The sequence below is a fragment of the Bombus affinis genome, chromosome 13, assembly GCF_024516045.1.
Source record: "Bombus affinis isolate iyBomAffi1 chromosome 13, iyBomAffi1.2, whole genome shotgun sequence".
Taxonomy (NCBI): domain Eukaryota; kingdom Metazoa; phylum Arthropoda; class Insecta; order Hymenoptera; family Apidae; genus Bombus; species Bombus affinis.
The window spans coordinates 10,410,443-10,435,445 of NC_066356.1; the positions used below are offsets into that span (position 1 = coordinate 10,410,443).

Genomic DNA, 25,003 nt, shown 5'->3' on the forward strand with positions numbered 1-25,003 from the left:
GAACACTAGTCGTACTTGAGAATCCATATTAAATGAATTACATCATTGATTAGAAAAATGTATTTCGACCTTGAAGTTCAACCTACGAGCTATCCATCAAAAACCAGCAAAATAGTTTCAGTTTCACTTATGCGAAATTTTATAGTATCGACGTACATAACTGATATTTAATGACTCTTACGCTTCAAATCGTGCACAATTATTCGTTCGTGCGATTATACAAAGTTCAAATTATTAAGAATTTTCATTCCCCATAAGGATCTTCCTCGAATGGAAATTTCAAATTTCATTCTTCAGAAAATGTCCTCACTCGCATATTCGGGAAGCTGTTTTTCAATGTTCGAGAAATATTTATTAACAGGAGCAGCCTGCTAACGTACTATTGATAATAATTTACAAAAATATCTGGAAGAGTTTTCGACCAATAACGCGTCCCATTCTGACCGACAATATGTTTGTAAAAAAATGCGAAACTGTCGTTTAAATCATCAACATCCTTGAAAATGTCTGCGTTATTGGCACCGGTTTTGTACGCCTAATACTGCCATTTACATACCATCTTTACAGGCCTGACCTTAATCAAGTAGAACACTTAAAATTCAAGGCTTATAAATGTCTGATGTAGCAGCTACCAATTCAGATGTAATAGCGAGATCAATTCAAATTTTATGCGTTTCCATAAACGTTATCGGTATATTTACCATATTTTCCACCTCGCACTTCCTCCTTCATTGACAAATAAAATTCCGACATCTTTATTAAAATATTGTACGGCTCTTTTCTTTCAAAACTCTAGCCAAACTCTAATTTGCACATGGTGCGCAGCGCGTGAATGTCGCCGGTTCGATAACAATTCCCCTAATTTCGTGAATCACGCGGTGAGTCGCAACTGTGGGTGCACGCATATCGATTTCCGCGTGTCGTGTCAGGCGTTTTGCTAGAAAGCCTACTGACTTGTTCTATTCTACCATGTAAGAACGACGGCTCGTACGACTTCCTGGTAATAAATTACCATGAATCAAGCCCCAGGCTCCAGCCTGTACAACGATCGCATTGTTTCGCGAAACAAACAGAACACAGCGCACCTTCGAACACGAAAGATCCTAAATGGGAAAATTACACGATTGCGATGTGTTGCTCTTTTATCTGTTTCATGCTGCACCAACTAATCTCCATTTCTGTCTCATTTGCTGAATTATACCTTGTCAATTATACCTTGTCGATAATTAGGCATGGAAATGAGCGTTTAACTCGTTCGCTGTATACATGTATTGTATACGTCGATTTGGATGCAAATCGGCACGTATTTTCAGTCTATGCGCATGTACTTATGTATTTAAGTTTTATTTATCTTTGTCTAACACTGAGACTAAGAAATCAGTAAAAATAACTGGTGTCGGATCTATCGTCCTGGCAATTATTAAAAAGGTACAGGTGTTTTTTACAATGCTAATGTTTACTTTTATTAAGATAAAAATGTACTTACATAGATATTATGTACTTATTTATTTATTTTTGTTATACTGCTGTAATTAATTAATACGATTAATTGCATATGAAGCTGGTATTAAGAAATCGATAAAATTAAACTGGACGCGTGTATGAAACAAACTTGAAACTTGTGTATCAATTTTAAAAATTGGTACATATAAGCTCTGACAGTTATTTGGAGGGAGACACGTGTTGCGACAGAGATAAATGGTGTTAAACACACTCATCTGCTGCCAGTGTAGTATACATTGTATATATTTATGTCTTTACATTTGTAGCATGTACACATACAGTAACTATAAGAGAACAAAATAATAGACGCACAGCAAATAGCGTTGAACAAGGAATCCGAAGAGTCTGTTGAAACGTATAACGTGTCTTACTAAGAGTGCAATCTTTAATCTGGGGCATAAACTAAATATATATCACGATATTGTGGACAACATTTTCATACGAAATATACGTCAAGTGTTATACTATTACGTGGCAAATATCGTACGAGAATTATTTGTTAAAGTTATATTTATACAAGTAATTAACTAAAGTATTATGCAAGATGTCCCAGTTTTTTCCAGCCAATCTTCTCGCACAACGATCTCGAGAAACGCGCATGTAAAATGCTCTAAGATAGGCACACACACACACACACATATGTATACACCTAGTTAAACGCCTTGGAAACACGCGGCCGCCAACGAAACATCCAATTTACCGATCATGAATAGCCGCATTCATCGGCTCTACGAATTCCCTATAGCTGCGCAACCATAATTTTCATACACGGCTCACCCAATCCCTCGCATAGCATGCATTGAGAAAGAGAGACAGAGCTACTGTAACTCTCGTTTCCGAAGGCGTGTCGATAATGACATACCTCGACTGTTTGCGGCGGTAGTCTATTTTGCAGAAGCACCTCGAGGCGTTTCATGCACTCCCCCGCGCCGTTCACCGTTTCACCCTCAACCTTTCGACGATCTGAGCCCTCGTCCACCACATCTTCGCCGTTCTGTCTTCTCTTTCCCTTTGCATGGCCTATCTTCTTCGCCAGAGCCATCTCCACGATCTCCTCCCATTCGATGATGTCCACGATCGGTTTTGAATTTCTTTGAAAGGCCACGCTCTTCCGGTTCCTCTTCTGCGAGCCATTGTTCCATCCTTTCAACGACGATCCTCTCAGACCGAGGATCTTAAAGTCACCAGACTTCCCATTAGGCACCCTCTGCTCGATCTCCGCTGTGATCCTCCTCCACTTGCGCTCTCTAGGTGCCTTGATCACGTTGCTGTCGTCCCAACCCTCTTCCATCCGTTTGATTCTATCATCGATCGAACTCACTCTCAACGTGTCTGCCCAGCTCTCCTTTCTATTACACTTCGTTGATGTTTTCGATAACGAGGGGGATACGCGTAGGTTCTTGTTAGTTTTCTTCTTCGTGTTTGGAGCATTAGGTGACTTGACAGTGGCACTAACAGATGTATTTGCCGATGGCGAACGATCATTGTTATTTGTGGTCGTGAACACGTTCTCGCGTCCAGCTTCGGAAGAATGCAAGCTGTCGCTGTCACTGCATTCCCAAGAACTGGTGCCAGTTCTGTTGATTCTTCTATTAGAAAATTTTGTTGCCACGTTTGCTACGACCGAAGTTTCGTTCAATGTAATGGACTTCCGGTCTTTTGGGAACCTGGTAGCAGGAAAGCAGATAGTCGCGCGACGATTGCTTTGTTTCGCTATGCCATTCCCGTGAGCCTTACCGCGACACGACCTGTGAAGCAAGTGATGCGCTCTCAGGGACTCTTCGTCGACCTTGTTTAGAGGCATCTCGATGGAAAAAGGCGTCGACAGTTCTTCTCGGTCTGTTTTCTCGTTTTTGTCCTCTCGCTTTCACGCGGGTTAATTATCCCTTCTTCCAGCTACGGAATCATCCGGTCTCACGAACTGATTCAGGCGCTCTTTTTTTCCCGCCGAAACCAAGTTTCGTAAAGTAACTTGTGAGTTTAATCGTGAAAATCCACTTTGAATCGAGTTTTTACACGGGTAAAAGTAGGGACGCGTTCGCAACACTATCTGCTACCCGCTTGATAATAATCTGACACCAGTAGTTGATATACGTTGCTTTTATCCGTTCTATTAAACATGCATTACGTTCCACGTACCATATTATTGTGAAGCGATTTGTGAAAAACACGCCGTTTATTATCTTGCAATATTTTATCAACTCAATTGTCCAGACTCGTGTCCAATTAAAAATACGAAAATTATCTTCAGGATGCGTTAGTCACGGTTGTTCCTCGTTGTTTATGTCTGACGTTCCAAATGCTCCGAAATATCAGTTTCAAATAATTTTACCGTTTTTAGAACTCGTAGGATTCATACACCAAGTTATTTAACGATCACCGACAATTACTATAACCGAAATAGGATGCTTTCTAAAAATTGTAGAGAATCTTTACAACAATTATTCGTTCCACCAGCACCTAAATTATTCGGTGTTTCTCTCCAACTGACACCTCTCGAAATACATAGCACCTTACACTTCAAGACATAAAAAACATTATTTGTTAGTAACCAAACACGAGGACGACATTGAACGGTAAATACCCGAATCGTTCGTCATTGAAATTAAAGCAGATCGAACAACAAACTCAGCAGGGATCCAACATTGCGATCGATAGTAGCGCGAACTCATTGTCGACATGTACACACGCGTGAACCGGAGAATCAAACTAACGAAAACACTTTAAATCGATTACTTAACGTTCAAAAAGATGAGAAATATTAATAACATGTTTGCAGGGAAATTTTAGAAAACTCCAAAATGACCAACGAAACGGAATCTTCGCTTCCTTCCTGTTTGGTCCAGATTGGGAGAGCTGAGGGAGGGAAGGAAAGGGCGAGGAGAGCAGGGCTCCATTCCGAGGAGCACCTCGAGCTCACCGAGTCTCGACTGAGGCAGGAGACAGCGGTGGTATCCCGAGACCGAAGCAGATCAAAAAGAAACGAAAGAGGCAGGCGTGCTCCCACGACTGAGGCGTTCCTTCTCTGCTTCGCGACGTCTTTCTCTCGCTGCTCCCTTCTTCGCTCTGTTCTCCGTCTCTGTCTCCGCCACCGTACACCAACTCTTTCACTTTACTCGTGTCCTCGTGATTATCCTCCGCAAATGAGATTTTCACTGATTACAAGCGATTGATTTCGTTGTCGCGGGGAAAAATATTTTTTCCATGACAAATAATTTTCTAGCGATCGATCGATTGAATTGCTGATTCGTGGGTCGCTTTAACTCTGGATTACCTTCGATATTTAGTTTCTACGGTGCTATATGGTCTGCACACCTGATCGCACGTGCGAACATTGTATACGGTGTAAAATTTCAAACGAGAACCTGTACCTCTACCGAGACGAGAAGATAGAACGCATCGTTTATATAGTTCTTAACTGGTTTAAGATTCGATTATTTTTTTAATTAAGTAACATTGTTTTTAGTAATCGTTAACAGTGGAAACCGGAGGAAATAATCGTCTCATAATCATTTCTTCTCATAACGAAATGAAATACTGTTTACGGAGGGTTAATATTGCGTTAGCCTTCCTTTCTTCTCAGTTACGTCAGTCATAAATCGTAATAAAAGATTATATAATCTTATTGTGTTGCGTACCGTTCCGTCTGTTCTCAAAGGCTTTCGAGTATTTTTAATGGCTTCCCTTAACTCTTAACCCTCCGATTCCCATAAGTAAATAGAAACGTATTAATTTCATAATGACGGTCGTATAAAGCTCCAATTATGATCTTTCCTTGGAAATATATTTCTTCTATATATTAAAAACGCTGGAACAAGTACAAGATGGATAACAAAGAGAAACATAGTAGAATAAAGATACAATCAATAAATATATTTACGACTTGAAACTGAACTAGTTTATGAAGAAGAAGTTTCGAAAAATCAGGCGAATATTTGCTGCCGATGATGAAAAACGAGAGAAACAACGTCTCTCGTAATTCGCCTGCTTCGTTCGCCTCATAAGTCGCCCGAACGTTTTGTATAACGATACGACCGAGCGATACAGTTTGAAAATTTGCGAAACAGGTTTTGTCATGTTGCACGAACATTTGTTATGATACGTTCAGATTATATTCCATGTACGACAATAAAAATGGAAACTTATTCTCGTCGCTCGACGCTAGTTGCTCCTATAAAACTTCCCTGCCATTCTAAAATAAAATTATATCTTCAAACATATTATTAAATACTTTAAAAAATGCTAGTGATCTTAGTTATCTTAATATAAGATAAGATACATTTTCGCGAACATAACGAAGGAAAGTGGCATGATTAAAAAATTCCTAAATCAAACAGCTAACTTTATAAAATAGATATCAATGGATACCAATAGACACAGAAGATGCTAAAGCGGTTCTAAAGCGAACAACTATCGATTCACCTTTTAACGCCATCCTTTCCATTTGAAGGGAGCGATTCAAGCGCTCCGTTCAGCCAATAATTTGCATAAACACGGTTTTCGCAGAAACAACACGAGAAGAAAAGAAAATCTGTATACACGGAGGATGTATTTTCATCTTTAATCTCTTCGATGGCCTCGTCACCTTTTCCTGCGAGCATAGATCACTATAGACGACGTTGTTAAATCCACGACAAATGCGAGGAGTTCAACTTCGACTAATTGAAACACGCTGTAATTGCATCCTCGATAATCCATTCGATTCTTTTGGCAAATTATACGCGAGGATCGAAGGAGAAAGATATAACAAGCATCGATAGGATAACGAGATAAAACGACAAAGAACTGAATTTTAAAAACGATGTTCCTTAAAACATGGATAATACGACTTATCGTATTCTTCATCTATAGTCTTCACGCGGGATTATTCAATGAAAAGTTGCTAAACTCACCATGTTTTCCCAACAGTTGCCAATTTTTCTAAAATCTCTGGACACTGTTAGAAATGTTTAACATACAAAACACGAGAAAAAAGAAACGCGAATAAAACAATTAACTTACGTGGAAATTTCGACGGGGACAGTTTAATTACACGGTTGGCATACCTGATGCTTTGTGATTATGGAAATTACTTGCTCTACGCTGTAATCAAAGGAGATTACAACAATGAGTCGCGTTCATTTAAGACGCGTTGCGTTATTCCGGGCCGGAACTTCTTCATGACGAAACTTATTATCGTCAGGATGTTAATAAAAATAAGGAAGGCTCGGATATACAATTAAAAATGTGTTCACTGGGCAAAAACAAAAGAAATATAGACGAACTCGAAGATGGTGTCCCGCTGGGGATAGCCATCCACGTGTTATTTAGCAATAAAGCTAGAAAAATTTACCGAATGTCCAGCTGGGCAAATTGTAAAGTACAAATTAAATAAAAAAAAAAAAATCGTTTCGTCGATGCTTCGTATTTTTATTACGATCTTTTAATTAATTAAGAATTTCTGATCCATAGTGTACTAATGACAAAAGGTCAATATATAGTATAGTATCTTCTAAGAATTTCAATATTAGCCATCATTTCAACATTTGCATTTTTCCTTCGTAATCCTTTTTCCATCAATCGCTTTGGTGCCAAATTACAGCTTCCTAATATTGGGTTGGTAACTAAGTCATTGAGAATTTTGTCGTTGGGAGATAACCCAACAGTAGGAAACGGTAGATTCGATATGAAAGAAACGAGATTAAAAATGGAGTTTCATATTCTCTCCTCTGTTATCGTTTATCGTTTCTTCGTTCGATACCAAATGACAGCTTACTAACCACGGATAATCTTACAGGACGGAAAAAAGACAGAAAAAGTAACGCAGATACGAGAGGCTACAGTTTTAATGTACCTAATCTTCGGTGTTACGAGTTTCTTAAAATAGTAGCATCTTTTCTCGAAAGCCCGTGACTCTGTTCGTTCTGTTGCTCTCTCAGCACGCGGATCGCGTGCACCAGGACGCACGTGACGAGTCTGCAAATGCCTCGTCTTCGCATCTCACAGTTGGGGACTTGCCTTTTTTCCAGCCAGCCTCTTTTACGCGCGTCGCAAGAAACTTCAAGCGGCTTCTGTTTTTGTGCGATCCTCTCGTGATGTATGCCACCACAGATTGTCGTGTATTCATAAAGCTAACCAGGGACGCTCGATTACACTTTCGAGCAGAGAAAAAATTACAGAAGGGAACGAGCGAAGCAAAAGTTTTTCCATTTGCCCACACACAACGTGGTAAACGTATATACTGTTTTCTAATTCTTTTTACACTTCCAGCTCCAATGTGCAATAGTTACGCTTAACGGTTCAACTTCTTCCTGGAATAATTGTCGTCGTGGTGGAAGATATCGGGAACGAGATAATCTTCACTGGAAATCGTAACTTATATTTATTCTTTCCTTCTTTTAACCCAAACAGATTAACTTTTGACTTTAGAACAAACACACAAAGAAATGTAAATGAACATAGTAATCAAACCGATCAATAGCGAAACTTTTTCAACTGGAATTTAGAATTACGAGTCATTTGCAGTTCAATCGCGTGTATGTTTTAAACATTACGCGAAATGGAATTTTCCGGATGAATAATATTCTATATGGAGTGTACGTTGTTGCCGCCAAGGTCAAACATAAAATGCACGCCTGTCATTTCCTGATTAAGCTAGTAATTCAATATAACCCAACGCTATTTAAATATTTATGTGCCACACACGAATGTCCTAAAATAGATTTTATTACCAACTATGGATTGAAAATGAAAAAACTCATCATTCCACAAACATTGCTGGTAAGCTACGAGAAAATATTCTCAATACTTATGATATTCGAAGTACTTCATGACACTTAACAAGGAGAAAAAATCTGCCTACGAAATCTCTCGACCTACGCCTAATACTTATCTACCCACTTAAGAGACGCATTTCTATAAAATCCCTAAAACAGTCAGGTTACGCGTGCACTACAGGATCATAAATATGTTACAGTTAACGACTGCTAATGTCATAATTAATCTAAATTATCAGGCAAACGACCAATCAATCAGAGTTGTGTGTTGGCGCAAGAGATTGTCATCTAAAATATAGTGGCGGATAAAAGAAAATTGGATATTTATACCTCCGTATTAATATTATATATTATATGGATAATGAGTTTGTTGTACTAAATATCTTGCGTATATGTACAATCGCATGTCTACGTAATAAAGATTTCAATTAGAAACTTGTACGAATAAAAGAGAGTAATTTAATAGATTTGGTTAATTAGTGAAATATATTTCTGTTATTAATTATTAGTTACGATGATTATATGTTGCGTAATTTCTATGCAACATATTTTCAGATTTGTTTCAGATTTTACCAATACACTCGCCGTACATCAGCTGGTTGCTGAAGCGAGCGAAACTCTCATTGAAAGAAGACTAAAAAGAGAACACTCCACTGACCTCAGTAAAGAAATAAGATAGTCAAACTCGAAGATGGTATCCCGCTGGGGGTAGCCATCCACATGGTATTTGGCAATTAAGATAGACAAATTTAGCAAATGTCCAGCTGGGCAAATTATAAAGTACAAATTAAATAATAAAAAAAAAAACTCATCGTATAGTCCAGTGTCGTAACAGTGCTAATAAAATTGTAAAATATTTCGTACAACAAATATAATATATTTATAAATACAATACGATACTTTCTAGTATACTATGGTTAGTATTTCGTGAACCTGTCTACGTAATCCACCTATCCTCTAAGTCCGACATTTAAAAATTCCCTTTACTATCGGATCGACAAGGATGAGGCGCAAACCGTGGTGTCCCATGACAGGAGAAATGGGGAAGATCAAACGCGTGATTACGCGATGCATTGAAAGGCGACACGTAACAGATGAACGAGAATACATTGCGGAAGGCGTGGGAAGCCGGGTTCTCAATAGCTGTGAAGAATTCCTTTGTAGCCGGATTTTTAAACGAGTGAAATATGTTGTCGTCCGTGCTCTGGCTGGTACCTAAAATCATCGCGGTCCGATGACACATCGACGTCACGCGTTCTTCGACGAACCGTAGACGTATTATACGGGCAAAAGGCGAGAAACGACGAGGTTGTGCGAGCAAGCGTGGGCGAATTACCACAGCACAATTTCTACGCTGTCGTTACGTGACACGCCGATTCATAGAAGCCTAGAGACACGGTACATACGTGGACAACCGAGTTCTAGATCCAACAAAGCCGTCCAGCTTGCGCAAGTTAAGAAAGTATGGGAGAAAATTTGAGACACGTGTTTGCTTACCAGCTAAAGTATTTAGAATATGCCGGCTCTGAGCTTTGTTACAAGATTCTTGTGCCAGCTACGTTAATACATTCAGGGGCGAATATTTCTTAAGCTTTAAAAAGATTCAGGCGCTGTAACAGAATTCTATGGACTTTTCTATGGATGCTGCATTTCCTAGAGACGATCTATGAACGTGACGTAGAGAACAATTACGAGTGGATACTAGTGGAATGGATAATCTGTAATGAAAATAAATATTCAAAATATTTATCATTTTAAAAGGAGGATTTTTCTATTGCGTAGCCATTCCTTATGTTCCTTCTTTTCTTTCTTTTTCGAGACAGAAAATTGACGAGATTTTGAATTTTAGTATGTGAGATAAAATAGGCAATTACGGTTCACTGGCGCTTTTTAAAATTTACGATCGTGTAGAAGCTTTAGTACGCTACTTCAAAGAGTTGTTTGCCCGCTGTACACCGAAGAATACTTGAAATCTCGTTGAGTGGAGCGTAACAACCGCTTCAAAGACTGACGACACTACTTTAAAAGTTATATTTGGGAGTTACCACCCTACTTCTCTTTAGTTCTACTTCGCTTATTTTCCAAGTAGCAACGTTGCTCTGTTTAAAAAACTCTTGTCCCGTAGTTTAATATCAGTACAGACACTTCTAAAACATTACGCGACATTCCCTCTGTCTGATGTCGTTCTATCGATCAATTACTCGATACACGATCTTAATAGGGTAATTCACTTCAAGTATTACCTATTAAACATTATATATGGAAATTTTATGCATATTATAGGTATTTAAAAAAAAATGAATAGCGAATGAAAAAGAATTCACTGCTATCCTATGATTATGAATAATTCATTACGATTTTAAAAAACACAAATGTATTTGTTCGCGGATGATAAAGAATGCCATTCGAAAAGTGTGGTAAAATCTCGAATGCGAAAATGACAAGGTACGGCGCCGAGACGAAAGGCTGTGGAAGGTGAAACAACTAGAATTAAAGCGTAGGCTGGATCCTTGTACCGGTACCGTAACGTAACAGACTCAACCTAGTAGCGCAACAAATCATGAGGAACAATCGCGCAGATTTAATTAGCCTTTACTTTCTAACGTGGCTTGATGCAACTGCTACTTCTATTAATCAACCAACGAGTTGCCGCTCATCTCGCTTTCGCGCCTCTTCTATGAAACTGTTTCGCGAAATGTGAATAACGTTTTCTTATATGGAACATCTGATAACAGGGAGACAGATTTGGTAAGGAAAGTTCGCAGGTAACTGATTCCGCGAAAGAACGTCTACTTCTGTGAAAGAGCGTGATATTAGTTCCCTTTTCTCCCCGTTTTTTTAACCTTGCTACGTTCTTTCACAAGAAGATTCAATATTCCAGTCCATTACGGTCCATCCGCATTTTTCTAATGTTAAAAAGCATCTCAAGTTTGAAGAAAATATGGAGAAATAGTTATCGATGTGAAAATTGGGTGGTACGATTCCTGGTTTAAATTTTATATCAAAGTTTCTTCTTTCTGTATGCCAAAACGAGAGCAATAAATTGAAGTGTAAAAATTGGAGAATCACAGCTTAATACACCTAGCGCTCTACTTTTCTATTTCGCGAAGAAACGAATCTTCTAAATTAGTCGTATCCTCCTTTTGCCTGAAACGACCTGTTTGCCTTAATAGCGAAGGATGCTCCAAACCTTTCAGCGATAATGTACGTCAGCAACTTCGAAATATGTTGCAGAATGAACATTTCGATTGCCTTTGAAAAAGCTGCAACCACGTTTGCATTCTTCGTTCGAGTCCTTTTCACGGGGTTGCTTTTGCGTATAAGAACGTAGGCAACACTTGCATTGCTCTACGTCCGAAAAAACAGCGAACGTGACACGAATGATGTTACAGCTTGAAAACTGCCTCGTTTCGGATAGGCGTAAGTATGCCACGGCTTTGTCGTGTATCGGTGCGTGTGTTCGCAACAATCCGCAATATTCACCGGTGTACTTATTCACCAACGTCAGTCCGGCCTGTCACTCGACATGAGTCATCAGCGTTATCCTCTTGCAAACCACATTCAATATTTGCATTGTGCTTCCTTGCCTACAGATCGTTCCTCTTACCTACCGATCGTATAATCGCGACCAGGTCGAGTTCGAGTTTCATCTCCAACCTATCCATTTTTTTACCAAATACCGATTTGTTCGAGTGTCCACAGCGTTCGCCATAAATTGAATTTAATAGGAAAATGTTGGACCTTAAACGTACACCGTTGATGAAACATTGCTTCTAGTAGAAAGATATTAAATTTTGTGAACATACATTATTGAGTTGGCAACTAAGTGATTGCGAATTTTGTCATTATCACCTAATGACAACACCCGCAATGATTTAGTTGCCAACCTAATAGAACGAGTGATCGAATATTCGACATCTTGATGGAATTGGACCAAAATATTCTTAAGTAGAATGATTCACGTTATTGATATGAATATAGTGTATATCAATAAATATATATTGCACGTAATACTAACTTTCTTTGCTTGGAAATATCTCTATCGTGTTGGAAACTTCTCTATATTAAACTGCTGGCATAATGTGCGAGAGCTGACAATTTTTCTTTAGGTCCCTGGCGTAAAAAAAAAATTAATAATAATTGCAGTTTTGATTCGTCAACTTACAGTACTTTTCATCTACCAGCTACGAACGACCGCAAAGATTGAAATAATCAGAATATGCATAAAACAGTACCAAGTATATGTGTGTAATAATAATATCAATATAAAAATAGAAAATATCTGAAGGGAGTTTCAGTGGTTTAGAGTTTAGGCTAAAATGGTGGTGAAGACGGTCATTAAACTCTCGTACCTTGTTGTTCGCGTTGCAAGCGTGGGCAACGAACTTCTTTTGGAAACTCGATATTTATAGAAAGGCAATAGGTTGACGTCATTCTCGGACTGCACCTATAAGTGCATCCTTTTCGATGCCGCCTGTTCCTGCGTAACATTACTTTACAGCCCTACAGTGACGATGTTGAAGAATTTTACTACCGTTAATTCGCCACTGTTCGTCAAATTAATGTATCACGTGAATTATTTTCTTTTCCTTGTATCTCACACTGTCTCCGAATATTTACTACAATTCCACTAAGCCAGTGCTTATCATATCGTTACTAATTTAAAAGACCTCTGCCACTACAAAAAAAAAAGAAACGTTCATTTCAAAATAGCAAAATAATTACATTCGTATTTTAAACGTAGTCTAACCTATTTTATCCTAATTCTAACTCGATATGTAACACTGTGTTCAGTTCCCTAGACTACAAATATTAATTTAATTTTAGACGCGTGTAATATATTACCTGAGTGTGTTACGGATCAATTTCACCGTGTTATTGAACGCGTTATTCGATCTCGCTTCAATTATATCGATAAATGTTAGCCAATGGAGCAGAAATAGACTACTCATTGCTAAGTAACTACTGCTTACTTGTAACTGCATGTTATACAAATTAATTACTAGCCATTTAAATATCGTGACTGGCAAACATTAGAAAGTAAAATTTTCGTGACAAAGCCCGACTTGTCTAGGAAATAAATTCACGAACTGAAGAAATTAACATTTACACAGAGTAGCTGGAGAAAGACTCGGAGTGATCGTAAAATATCTTTAATTTCACCATACATAGCATAGTTACCAATATCTATTCCCTATAGAAAGTTCAAAGTATCTATTGGGTTGGCAACTAAGTGATTGCGGATTTGGTCATTAGATGGTATTGACAAAATCCGCAATCACTTAGTTGCTAACCTATATCTGACGCCAGAATTAAAGAAAATCTCGAGGATAAGGAAATAATTATTTTCTAAATCGTAGATTCGTTCGTTGAATTTGTAAAAGCGTTATAACCAAGAAACCTTGATCCAATTCGATTAACATTGTTGCTTGTATAAGCACATTCATCCTGCACGGTAATTCAAATGGACAGAATAATGCGTTCGGACGTAATGCAGTAGCGTGTAATTTTGATCGTACAATTTTACATCAACGCGAACGCCATGAATACAAACTAACAGTGTGTGGTTTACATCATTAATTACCGTTCATGTGTACGACAAGTAGAAGATTAAACGAAGCCATCTGTATTTTAGCGCGGAGAACAAAGTTATCAGGAGGAGCCAGTTGGTTAGTTTGCTTTTGGAATAACATGAAAGGAGAACATGCGATCAATGATTAGTATAATGCATACAGTGGTTGCTATAATTAGACAGAAGCACTTGAACGTTATGAAGATGAAAGACGCGAAGAATGTAAAAGGAAATATAAAAGGTAGTTTCCGTGAAATCGTTACTTTTAACTTTAGGAATTAATTTTACTACTTTTAACTTAGAAATTCTTTCCATCCTTTCTTCTCCTCCTTTTTATGGTTAATATTAATATTTATACCATCAATATGGTAATAATAATTCTAATACTATTCTTAGTATCATCCAGAAATAAGAGATCAGAAATAATTTATTTTGCTCATCAACTAATTGCAAAGGTACAAACAGGTTGTTGCTAAAGAACATCCAAGTCAGTAAATCGACCGTTAGTACATCGGATCCACTCGATCGCACTCTACTTTACCAACCATCAATACAATAAATACACATATGTTGTTTCAGCAGAGATACGAACCTCGTTTTGAGTAGACTAATTGTAACCAATTATAGGATACAAATCCGGATTATATAGCAGATAAATTTTTTTCAAACAAATTTAGTTAATTAATTATCCATATATAATAGGAAATCGTAGTAGACAATAACAACAATGATCAACAAATGATGAATAATCGCTTAATTAATGTGAAATTGTAAGTTTCAAAAAATTAATATACATTTGAATTATATACTTAACAGGTATTTAATCTTGAACTCATATTTTCCTGTTAATATACGTATTTATAGAATGAAGTTAATAATGCACAAACCGAGGAGGTGAAATGAAAAGTTCTTGAAATAAAGAAGATAGCCTTACAGCATATGGCGTAACTTTAATAGGCCAGCTATCGGAAAATTCTATCGCATTGCTTTTACCTCCTTGCCATTTAAAAGGCTCTTATACCGCTAGAGAGCATATGACCTTACTTTTATTGCTGTAACTCAAAATACAAAACAACAGATACAATATTCATACTAGAAGCTATACTGCGAATTTTTTTAAATTCATACATTCCGAGTATCTATATAGTATAGTAAATATAATTGAATTTAATAAATCAAAGAGTACCGTTTACATTTCTCAACGTATGTATAACGAGTTTAAGTTCAAACTCGTTATCTCTACTATCTTCGCCTAGCTTCTACTTGAAAGCATCACTTTTCTTTTTCCATGCACTCGCGAATCACTCGAAACTATCCAACCAGATTCGAACTTTCGTTCCATTTCTACATGTGACGCACCCTGCATATTTTTATCGCGCTCGTCTTATTACACGTCCCAAGGCGAGTGCAAGGCGTTTCAATAACATACATTTCTACAGCAACTACCACTTTCGCACGGTATTGTCGCGAACGACGACGATTAACGGACAGCAAAATGCCGTGGCTCGGACAGAATTCTCGTTATGCATTAACTTGGAAATGATAGGAAGTTGTGCTTGGTATTTATCGCTGGCAGCAAATCATGGAAACAGCCGGTGATTGCTTAATCAGAGGCGCTTCACCTTGTTGAATTTTCTTCGAGCGTAAATTAATCGTTGAGACGACACGACTATATTATTCGTTATTATTATTATTTATATTGTTTGATATTTCGTGGGAATTCGATTAACTAGAGAACAGATCGTATAAATAAATTATACCTGATTGTTTTTCACTTAAATATTTTGCGATTATTCCAGGCATTGCTATCAGGCATAAGTGACTGATAACAATTTTTAATTTATTTTATTAATTTATGTGCAGTTGATTGAAAGAAATTAATCATTGCATTGTACCGATCTCATCGGTTGATGCCATTCTTTAATCGTCAATTGATAATTGAAAATATTAATCATGCGAAAAATTAAAATGTGAATCACGAACCGCTGATAACATCATCAATCATCAATTGCTAATTTTTTGCCGAAGTTTAATTAAAATTTCATTGGATATACATACTCGAACGCAAGTGTTTACGATTGAAACTGATTGATAAAATATTAAAATCGTGATCATCGCATGTGTCTCGTTTAAATATTGAAATTGAAACAAGTCGCTGGGTACGCCAGAAGAAAATAAAAATTAATCTCGAAATTAATTAATAAATATCGCGTTAATCGCAAACGCATAGTATGTCGTACGATCGATAGCAAATCAATTCCCATTCAGACATATTTTTAACTTGCAAGAGTTAATTTATTTTTTAGAGATATTGAAAATTGATTTAAAGCACTTTCTTAGAAAACAATGAGTAAGCAAGAAGCATGGTTCGAAAGCATCGAGCATTCAACAAATAATACCTTCCTTTATTGTATTAGATTAAGCGTTATCTTCGATGCTGTTATATTTGTTCCTAATAATCTTACTGCAGCGTTAACAAACAGCAATTTAACATCGGTTATCGAAGCAGTTTGACGCCGATAATGCTAAAATAAAATGTAGTCTTCGCGTAAATCGTTTTCAACAAAATTACACCACATGATTAAACATTAATAACAATGTCGTGATATCAACAAAGGAACACCATTGTATCTAGAAAAATGCCTTAGTTTGTTCGACTTTGTTCTCGTACATACGTACAATATATCTCAGTATAAATACCTACTTCATTCCCATATATCAGGAAAAATTTTAATGATCAACCCTTTAAAACCACATGCAACTTGCAAGTTATTATATTTATCATCAGTTACTCATACTCCGTTTTGAATATTTTATATATATTAAATATTCTTTGGAATTCTGTCCATTTCTGCACCGTCAAATTTTCTATTAATTAAAAATCCGTAGTCTATATATAAACGAATAATTAATATACATAAACTGCCACTTTGACTAGCTACTTAATTTGTGGCGATAAAAAGTGACAAAGCTTCATTACCGTGTAATTGCGCTATTATCGTAGGATTCCGGTTTTTGATTCGACAGAAAGCTGGTATTACGGAACGGGCAAGTCAGCAGATGTACCGTTAAGCGATTACTATGCCACTGCACCGCCGCGAGGAATGTGGGTGGAAGGCATCCGTCCCTACTATTGTCTTTTTCCCTCTACACCTTTCCTCCTGTTAGAGTTAGAGTACCAAACAATCCCATCACGTCTTTCACTTTTTCCGCTCGCTTATTTCCTACCTCATCTCTCCACAGTTTCTCGTTTCGTTTCCTTTTGTATCTGATATTTTGTCAATTGTATTCATTTTCTTAACATGATTTGCAATCGAATGATAAACCAACTTCTATTTTGGTATTTCATCGATATTCATTTTGTAATTCGATTTGCAATTAAATAATAAAACGTTTATTATCCAAAGCATTCTTCTCTCTGTTTATCTTTTTATTAATCCTTCTGTATCTTATGGAAAGCTTGATTAATAAAGCACTTTACCATAATTCAAACAAATTTGGCCATTATTTAAATAAATGGCTATTACATTTTTTTTTATTAAGTCAAATAGACGACTGAAACGATGTACACTTTCTTTTGTGGCGTGACGGAAGAGAAATCTGCCAAGACTCTTTGCAAAACGATCTTACCGCGGGATTAAGACAGAAAACAGAATACTCACCATGTTTTGATGAAACCGCAAACTACCAGATCGACGAAGTGTACCACCACGAATATTCGCGGCCGCAAGTTCGACCTGGCGTCCGTCGCTACCACCGCGTCTTGATAATTCCGACAATTCCGCGACTGGTTGAACCTGTAAACAACAAAGTATTCAATTATACATTCTATTACACGTTTATTATATACAACAGACACTCTCTTGTTTGATCCCGTTTTAATTAGTCTCCGCTTTAACCAACCACATTTTCATTGCATGACATAAGAATAAAAAAAAGCTTCGATCGATCGAACGAGGCGATTTTTCCCGTCTATCCTACTGGGAACCTCAAACTTTTATATTTCAATTTCACTTTTATCTTAACAAACAAACTTTTTGAAAAAATGTTTAACATGGAATTGAAATGAGATTGAAGATGAGAAGTTCTAAAAGAACAGAGGGACAGTCTTAAAATTCAGTTATCGATTAAATACAAGTTCTCAAAATTGTTTCTTAATTTATTTTTTCGATTAAACGTGTATTTTTCCATTGTGTTCAAACTATATCATTGGATCTGATAAATTCTTCCCATTGAACTATCTTATATTTTGATGTTGCTTTTCAGTGATAAAATGGCATCAAAATAAAGACTCAACATAAATATTTACTTATAATAATTTCTCTACGATTATATAAATTTCTCTAAAGAAACGAAAACGAGGTTGTTGCACTTGCAAACTTACAACTTACAATTTACAAATCTATTGGGTTGGAAACTAAGTGATTGCGGATGTTGTCATTACCACCTAATGACAAAATCCGCAATCACTTAGTTTTCAGCCCAATAGTACACACAGTACAGTTTGCCAGTATATTCCGAGTAACATTCCCTAAGGATAATAATACTAATTGGCTATTTCAAAGGAATTACCACAATTAACAAGTAGTACAAGAGTTACCGGTATTCGGATGGTAGGAATTCAGATAATAAAGGATCAACTGTACATGTTGATAAGATCATAGCTAATCGTACGCATTAAACAGATATCACGCGTGTAACGGATGCCTCAGACTGCTTTCTAGCCGCGTGTGCGAGCTCAAGAAGATTAAAGTGGTTTCCGTCTAGCGTATACAGCACAGGAAACAGGATGTTGACCGAGAGAACACCTGCAAGCGGCCTAGCTGTACATAGTATAAGTATGTAAATCACGTTACGTTCTTTCTGTTAAGACCGTTTGGTTTACCGAGAAGGAGAACCAGGGCATGAACCTGTACGAAGGCCCCCAAGCCTAATCGATATATCCTCCTCTAGGAACTTTACAGCCCGAACTGGAAATGTTCCAACGATAAAACTAGACAAACTTATGCTACTTCAATAGTATATTTTGTTTGCCATTTTATACAAGGAATGAAGTGGAATACATAGATGCGAACAGAAATAGCGTATTTTGCAGAAATTGCATAACTTAAACCAAACTCTGATGATGTGTCATCTGTGACACAAAGGTACCAATTGGGAGTCGATGTGAGTAGTCTTTTTTCAGAGGAAATCTTTTGAGAAATTTTGTTATTCCTTTAACTCAGAAAGTGTAGAGGATGTACAGTATGTTCCAAGTACCTCGATCTTTCTTAATCAAAAGCTTCTATATAATTATAGCACTAATTAATTCCATAATTGGGTCAATGTTAATTCCCTTTTATTTTTAACAAAAATTATACGACCCGTTAAAAGAGAGGAGATTCATAAATAAAGAATCTGTTATATTCTGGAGATTATAAATCCGAGCGACGAGTTGACTCATTCTTCCCGGTTAACTCAGGATAAAACCCCGCGTAAGTCACGATGGGTTTATTGTTGCAAACCCGACAGGAGTATCAATAAAAAGAAAGCTTGTTTATCGGCAGTAGGCATTGAGAATCTCACACAGAAATAGAAAATATGGTATCGCAAGTTCATGTCGACAAATCTAATTACGCTTGCACAGCTTTGACAGTAAGAAGTCTAACAAAGTACTTAAGTACTTAATTCTCCGAGTTCGTGACCAACTGTCACAACCAAGGACCAATAGAAGATCATCGGTTGGATCCCACGGTAAGAAGTTATTTTCACGCGACGCTCCCGGTCCAAGTATAGTTTTATTATGGGTCATGAGTCACGATCCCGCTATATTCGGTGCATCAGTGGCAATGAACCAACCATGATCAGCCGGGGAACAACAGTTTCTCTGTTCCGTACACCGATCACCTTTCGAACCGACCAAGCGTACCTGTGAACGCTCTCACTTTTACCGGCAACGCCAACGATCCCGTATAACCATTTTCGTCGTGGAGAACGAAACAAGAAAGTGGGGATTGAAGATGCTGCTTATCGATTTCTTCTCTTTTCGGAAAAATTTAAAGTATAGATTATACTTTCCGACTATTTCTTTTTACTATGTTTTACTTGAATTTGTTGCTCGCATCGGAACCAAGTATCGACTTTTTAACCCTTCTGTTCTCCTTCCAAATGAATATTATGTTTCATTAGATGTAAGTATAATATCCTTTTCTCATTTTTACTTATAAGATTTTACAAAAGTAGATGATAGGATACCCTATATAGCAGGTGAGAAAATTTGCATTACTTATGAATGATCTAATAACAAACTCTTAAATGTTGCAACGTTAGTATTAAACTTGTGCTATAAAGCACCCCAGCTTTACCAAGATGGATAGCCAAATTATATATTTTATAATCATCGTCTTAACTCACCTTTACGGTAACACTGTTAACGGAGCCCTTAATGAGATCGATAATTTCTTCCCGTGACTTGTCATCGACGTTAATTCCATTGACTTCGATCAGCCTGTCGCCTGGCAGCAAGCCGGTGTCGTTGTTATGTTGTATCAATGAACCTGGTTCAGCGAAGATCACAGGTCTCATCTGTGTGACACCATTTGCGGCTCGTTCCACGATTACAGCTCGACGCAACGAGAAACCGAAATCGTTTCGCGGTGGTGGTTGCCTTTGAATCGTAAGCTCGCGAGGTTCGGGCAGTTCCAGAGGGACGATCTCTGGTAACTGCAACTCGACGCCTTGTTCTTCGAAGGACGCCGAGGATCTCCACCTCGACAAACCCTGGGATTCTCCTACGGGCGACAGGCTGAAAGGTGGTGTTGCGAAACTGGAATTCGTGGTGTCTGTTAGGGAGTCTGCGGAGGGGCTTGCACTGGTCACCACCTGTAAAAGATAAATTGCAATTTGACTGTTAAATACAAATTATAATAAATATAATAGAACAAAATGTGTCGTACTATATACATATAAACAATTACAGAGAGAAAATATTTAAATGCTATGTATACCAAAAATGATCGGGAGAGGCTTGATATAAGAGTTAGGATCGTAATTTAGTAATAAATTATGTGCAAACCAGCTCAATTTGTACGGTAATAATTAAATATTTTATGTAACAACGATATGGTAATAATGGCCTCAAGTAGAAAATTCACAAATCACTAGTGTTGCAAATTGCACGAAACGAGTTATCAACTACTCGCATTACCATACTACTGAAAACAGTTCTCTCAAAGTACAAGTTGATGACTAGAAGTGTTTGCATTAAGAGGCACCTAGGTATAGTACCACACTAGCTAGCATCTCTGTATCTCTCTCTGTAGGCTAATGAAACACGAAGATCTTTCAGCTGCGAAGCTGAGCTTGGACAGCATGAATTTCAAACCACGAGCACCTGGAATACCAGCAAAAGCCTCTAACAGAAACCAATTAGGTCCTTCCAACTAACCTGCAACAGTTTGGTGTCGCTTTGGTGGTGATGATGATGCTGTTGTTGCTGGTGTTGCTGCTGATGCTGCTGCTGAGCCTGCTGAACTGTTCGCTGAGGTGATACCTGCCACGAGCTTTGTCCTGTCTGCGTTTCCTCTTCGCTACAAGCTTCCTCCTTGCTAACAGCGTTCCCAAATCCTGACAAGTGTGTGGGCACGTTCTGGTAAGCGATCACCTCGTTCTGCAGCGTGTTTCTGACCAGTAAATTGCTAGCCTCCTGGTAATTGGTCTCGTTTCCGTTCGGTAGATGGCTTTCCTCTGACAACGAATTCACAGTATTACTGACACTCAGACGTGGCCCCTTAAGAATTCCTCGCTTCGGAGGCTTTGGCGGCAGTGGTGGCAAATTCTTCCCTGATTGTCCGGATACGTTGGTTGGTGTAACCGAAGACGTAGTGGTGGTGATTGTCAATGAAGTCAAAGAAGTTTCAGAAGAGTCACTCTGTGTCAAACCATCCGGCGTTCTCGTATTCCAATTATTACCAGTGCGAACACTTTGCCCTGAGCTTGAAGAGTTTTGTGAATTTTCTAAGATATCACGGTCCAAGTAAGCGAAGAACGAAGCACTATAGTCTGCGGTGATACCACTCGGCAACTTTTCCTTCTCCTTCCGGCGACCAGGAATCTTTAACGATCTCCGAACCTGGAAATGAAACAGATACACTTGGTCATTTTTGCAGTCAAACTTTGTTAGCATGTACATATTATAGGTATAAATAGGAGAAAATGTTATACAGTAGCCACAAAAAGTATTTGCACATACCCTTATTTTCCAATGTAGCCATTTTTAATGCTAGATTTTAAATTTCATTCTCATAATACCAAATTCTTGTAATTGCCATTTTTTGATGCTATATAATAAATACAATAGTGTGCAAATATTATTTACGTTAAGAAATAGATAAGGAAGCATTTAGTGTAGAAAATACATAAATGGAAAAGAAATTAAAATATTAAAAAGACTGGTTATATCTTTATTGTATAAAACTCGACAGAACTTTTCTACACATCTAATATATAGTTTCCTTTTCTAATGATTTCCTTAATATGATCTTCTTTTCTTTAATTCATTTTATTGCAAATGTACAGTAATAAAACATGAAATATATAAAATAAGATTCTGAACTTGGTGTTTCACAATATGTATCTTGGTTTATATTCCACTGCTTTCATTGCTAAACAGATATTTAGTTTCCCAGAAAGTTATTTGGTTTAATATGAAAAACAAGATAGCATTGGATCATTTTTCTCTAACACGCTGTGCCCACATACTCATCCACTTCCAATATTATTTTGTTTGAAATTTGATGCAATATCAGAAAGATATTAAGGACATGTTTAATCACGATAAATAAGAAACATGCTGTTTATGAGGTATATACTACAAAGATATTCGATACGAAAGATCTAAGGAAACGAATACCTGAGAGGCAGCCGTACGTGATGAAACAATGACGTATCCATTCTAAAGCCTATTCCTTTTCCTAGATCTTTCGTATCAAGTATCCTTGCATAACAGTATGCGAAAACGACGTATAAATGCACTTCAAGTTAATAATGCATAACAAGTTTACTACGATACTTTCCATTCACGACTCTATCTTTTAATGAACTTTATAATACGATATTTGTCAATCAATAAAAAAAAAAAAAAAATACTAAGGAGATTGGTCAATAAATAAATTGTTGCATAATAATTGTTGTTGGGTTTTCTAAACGTGTTTCATCGATAAAGAATTTAAGGGAGAGGAAATAATCGCCCGATATCCGAGATTAGATTACTGAAACAGGAAAAGATAAATTGCAGAGTTGTCTGAGAATAGGGTAAAAAACTAATTGTAGCTTTAACGTTTAAGTATAAACTTTAAATGTTAATATAATATTCCATGAATGGAAAATTATTTTTGTACCTGTACTCTAATTAAAAACTAATAATGTATATTCATGATTAAAGCAATAAATAATTTGCTGAAAATATTTTAATACCTTTCTATCGACTATTTTCCATCATTGCTATTTTACAGCAAAAGTGATCGTGTACGTTCCGAGAAAAATTAACGCGAAGATATACGATACGATGAAACTATGTGTAATAGACGTACGTAGAGAGGGAGCAATGACCGATGTCGGAACAATTACAAATTCAAGTGTAATTAAGTAACTATGAAAGTGCCCTCGATTTCGTAATTCGAAAAGGTCTCTAATTAAATACAATACTGGGCTGTAATTCAATTATCTTCGAAACAAATCGATGATTGAATGAAACTCTTGTTTTTTCTTAAGTCTCTGAAAATTAAATAAAAAACCAGTAATACATAATTCGCAGAAATAAACTGCAAGAACATTGCACGCTTTAACATCCTCTGAACTCCATATCTGAATATGAATTATAACTCATAATCTGAATATCCATACTCTGAATAAAAGACTATTTTCTAAGGTACATAATACACAAAAGTATATAATAATTATAACCTAATACATAATTATATATTTAAATCTGCAACTCCATATGCCTTAGCATAAATGTTGAGATCTTGATATCTTAATAATCACCGACTGAGAATTGAACAGGACTTAATGATATAACACTTTCACTTGAGTTCCATTACCTGCTGATAATGCATCCGCATTTCCTCTCTAATTACAAGGTACATACAGTACTACTACTATACGTCCACGACAAACAAATTACTTCCAATGCATCAGAGAATTTTTCATGACATTTATCATCGTGCACAACGGCAAATATGTTTCTAAATAAAACGGACGGGGATGAAGAATGATTAAGGTTATAAAAACGTAATATACGGTCACAGAAAGTTCGAGAGAGAAACTGATATAAGAATTTATAGAAATAAATCTTAAATAGCCACGTTCGCTTCACTTTGCATTAAACATCTCGGATACGTTGACTATTTTTTAATTGGATCAACGAAACAGTGGGCAGACTGTTCGTTTTTTTATTATTACCTCTATATATTGAATACGATATTCTGCAATCAAACTATTAATAAATACTATTGAATTAACGAATTATGTACAATGATTTGGGAAAGTATTCGAACACTTATCATAGACAATTTTTCTGAGCATATTATAATATGTGTTATACGAAATTGTTTCCATAAACACTGTAATGATATGTACGACTATTATGATTATAACGATACAATTTGAAATTAATATAAAACAATGAAAAAGTTTCAACATTTATATGGAGGCAAGAAAAATGAGAAAGTTTTATTTTACGAAGTACAAATAAAAATTGATATTTTCCAATTTTTACGAAAAATAGAGCAGGATGCAGATAATATGAATTCCTCGTTTATTAAATAATTTATAAGGAAAGGAACAGAAAATACTTACACAAATCACCATATCCTTAAGCTGATGTGTTGTTAAATTTAAAAAATGATTCAACACACTTTAATTATATTATATGAAAGTCACCTTAATTATAATTTAAAAGCGTAACTACATATTTTGTACCTTGTACAAAATTATACATTTTGTGTAAAAAATATCGTAATGATGAAAAATTTGGAATATTTACATGCGTTAATATATTCTCAAAGTAGCAATCTAATTTTTTATTTACGTTTGTAAAAGAAACCAAACCGACGTTACAACGAATATTCGAAGAATTTCCTGTTCTTACCAATACGTATATCCCTCACATACTACTGAATGACCTTGAATTATC

At 36.7% G+C, this 25,003-nt stretch overlaps 1 protein-coding gene and 2 long non-coding RNA genes across 8 annotated transcripts in view; 1 reads left to right on the plus strand and 2 right to left on the minus strand.

Moving 5' to 3' along the window:
* The window catches only part of LOC126923580 (unconventional myosin-XVIIIa-like), a 65,765-nt gene that overhangs the window by 37,373 nt on the left and 3,389 nt on the right, over positions 1-25,003 (minus strand). For 2 of the 5 annotated variants that reach the window (XM_050737170.1, XM_050737169.1), the window contains exons 2-4: positions 21,257-21,940; positions 20,224-20,691; positions 17,493-17,627 (exon numbers count right to left, since the gene is read on the minus strand). In XM_050737170.1, the coding sequence (XP_050593127.1) occupies positions 17,493-17,627; positions 20,224-20,691; positions 21,257-21,940 (1,287 nt within the window). Of the gene's footprint in view, positions 1-701; positions 915-2,365; positions 4,518-17,492; positions 17,628-20,223; positions 20,692-21,256; positions 21,941-24,666; positions 24,688-25,003 lie in introns of those variants that run through there. The other 3 variants (XM_050737168.1, XM_050737171.1, XM_050737172.1) reach the window with 3 other exon arrangements.
* On the minus strand, positions 10,041-13,483 carry LOC126923609 (uncharacterized). The gene is made up of 2 exons (XR_007713238.1): positions 13,104-13,483; positions 10,041-12,936 (listed from the first exon to the last, which is right to left on the minus strand). It is a non-coding gene; the product is annotated as an uncharacterized LOC126923609 (long non-coding RNA).
* LOC126923606 (uncharacterized) lies at positions 13,518-14,871 on the plus strand. Of its 2 annotated transcripts, XR_007713234.1 has the most exons (4): positions 13,518-13,817; positions 13,894-14,071; positions 14,413-14,600; positions 14,695-14,869. It is a non-coding gene; the product is annotated as an uncharacterized LOC126923606 (long non-coding RNA). The 2 variants fall into 2 exon arrangements; XR_007713233.1 differs by having other exon boundaries at positions 13,686-13,817; positions 13,894-14,600; positions 14,695-14,871.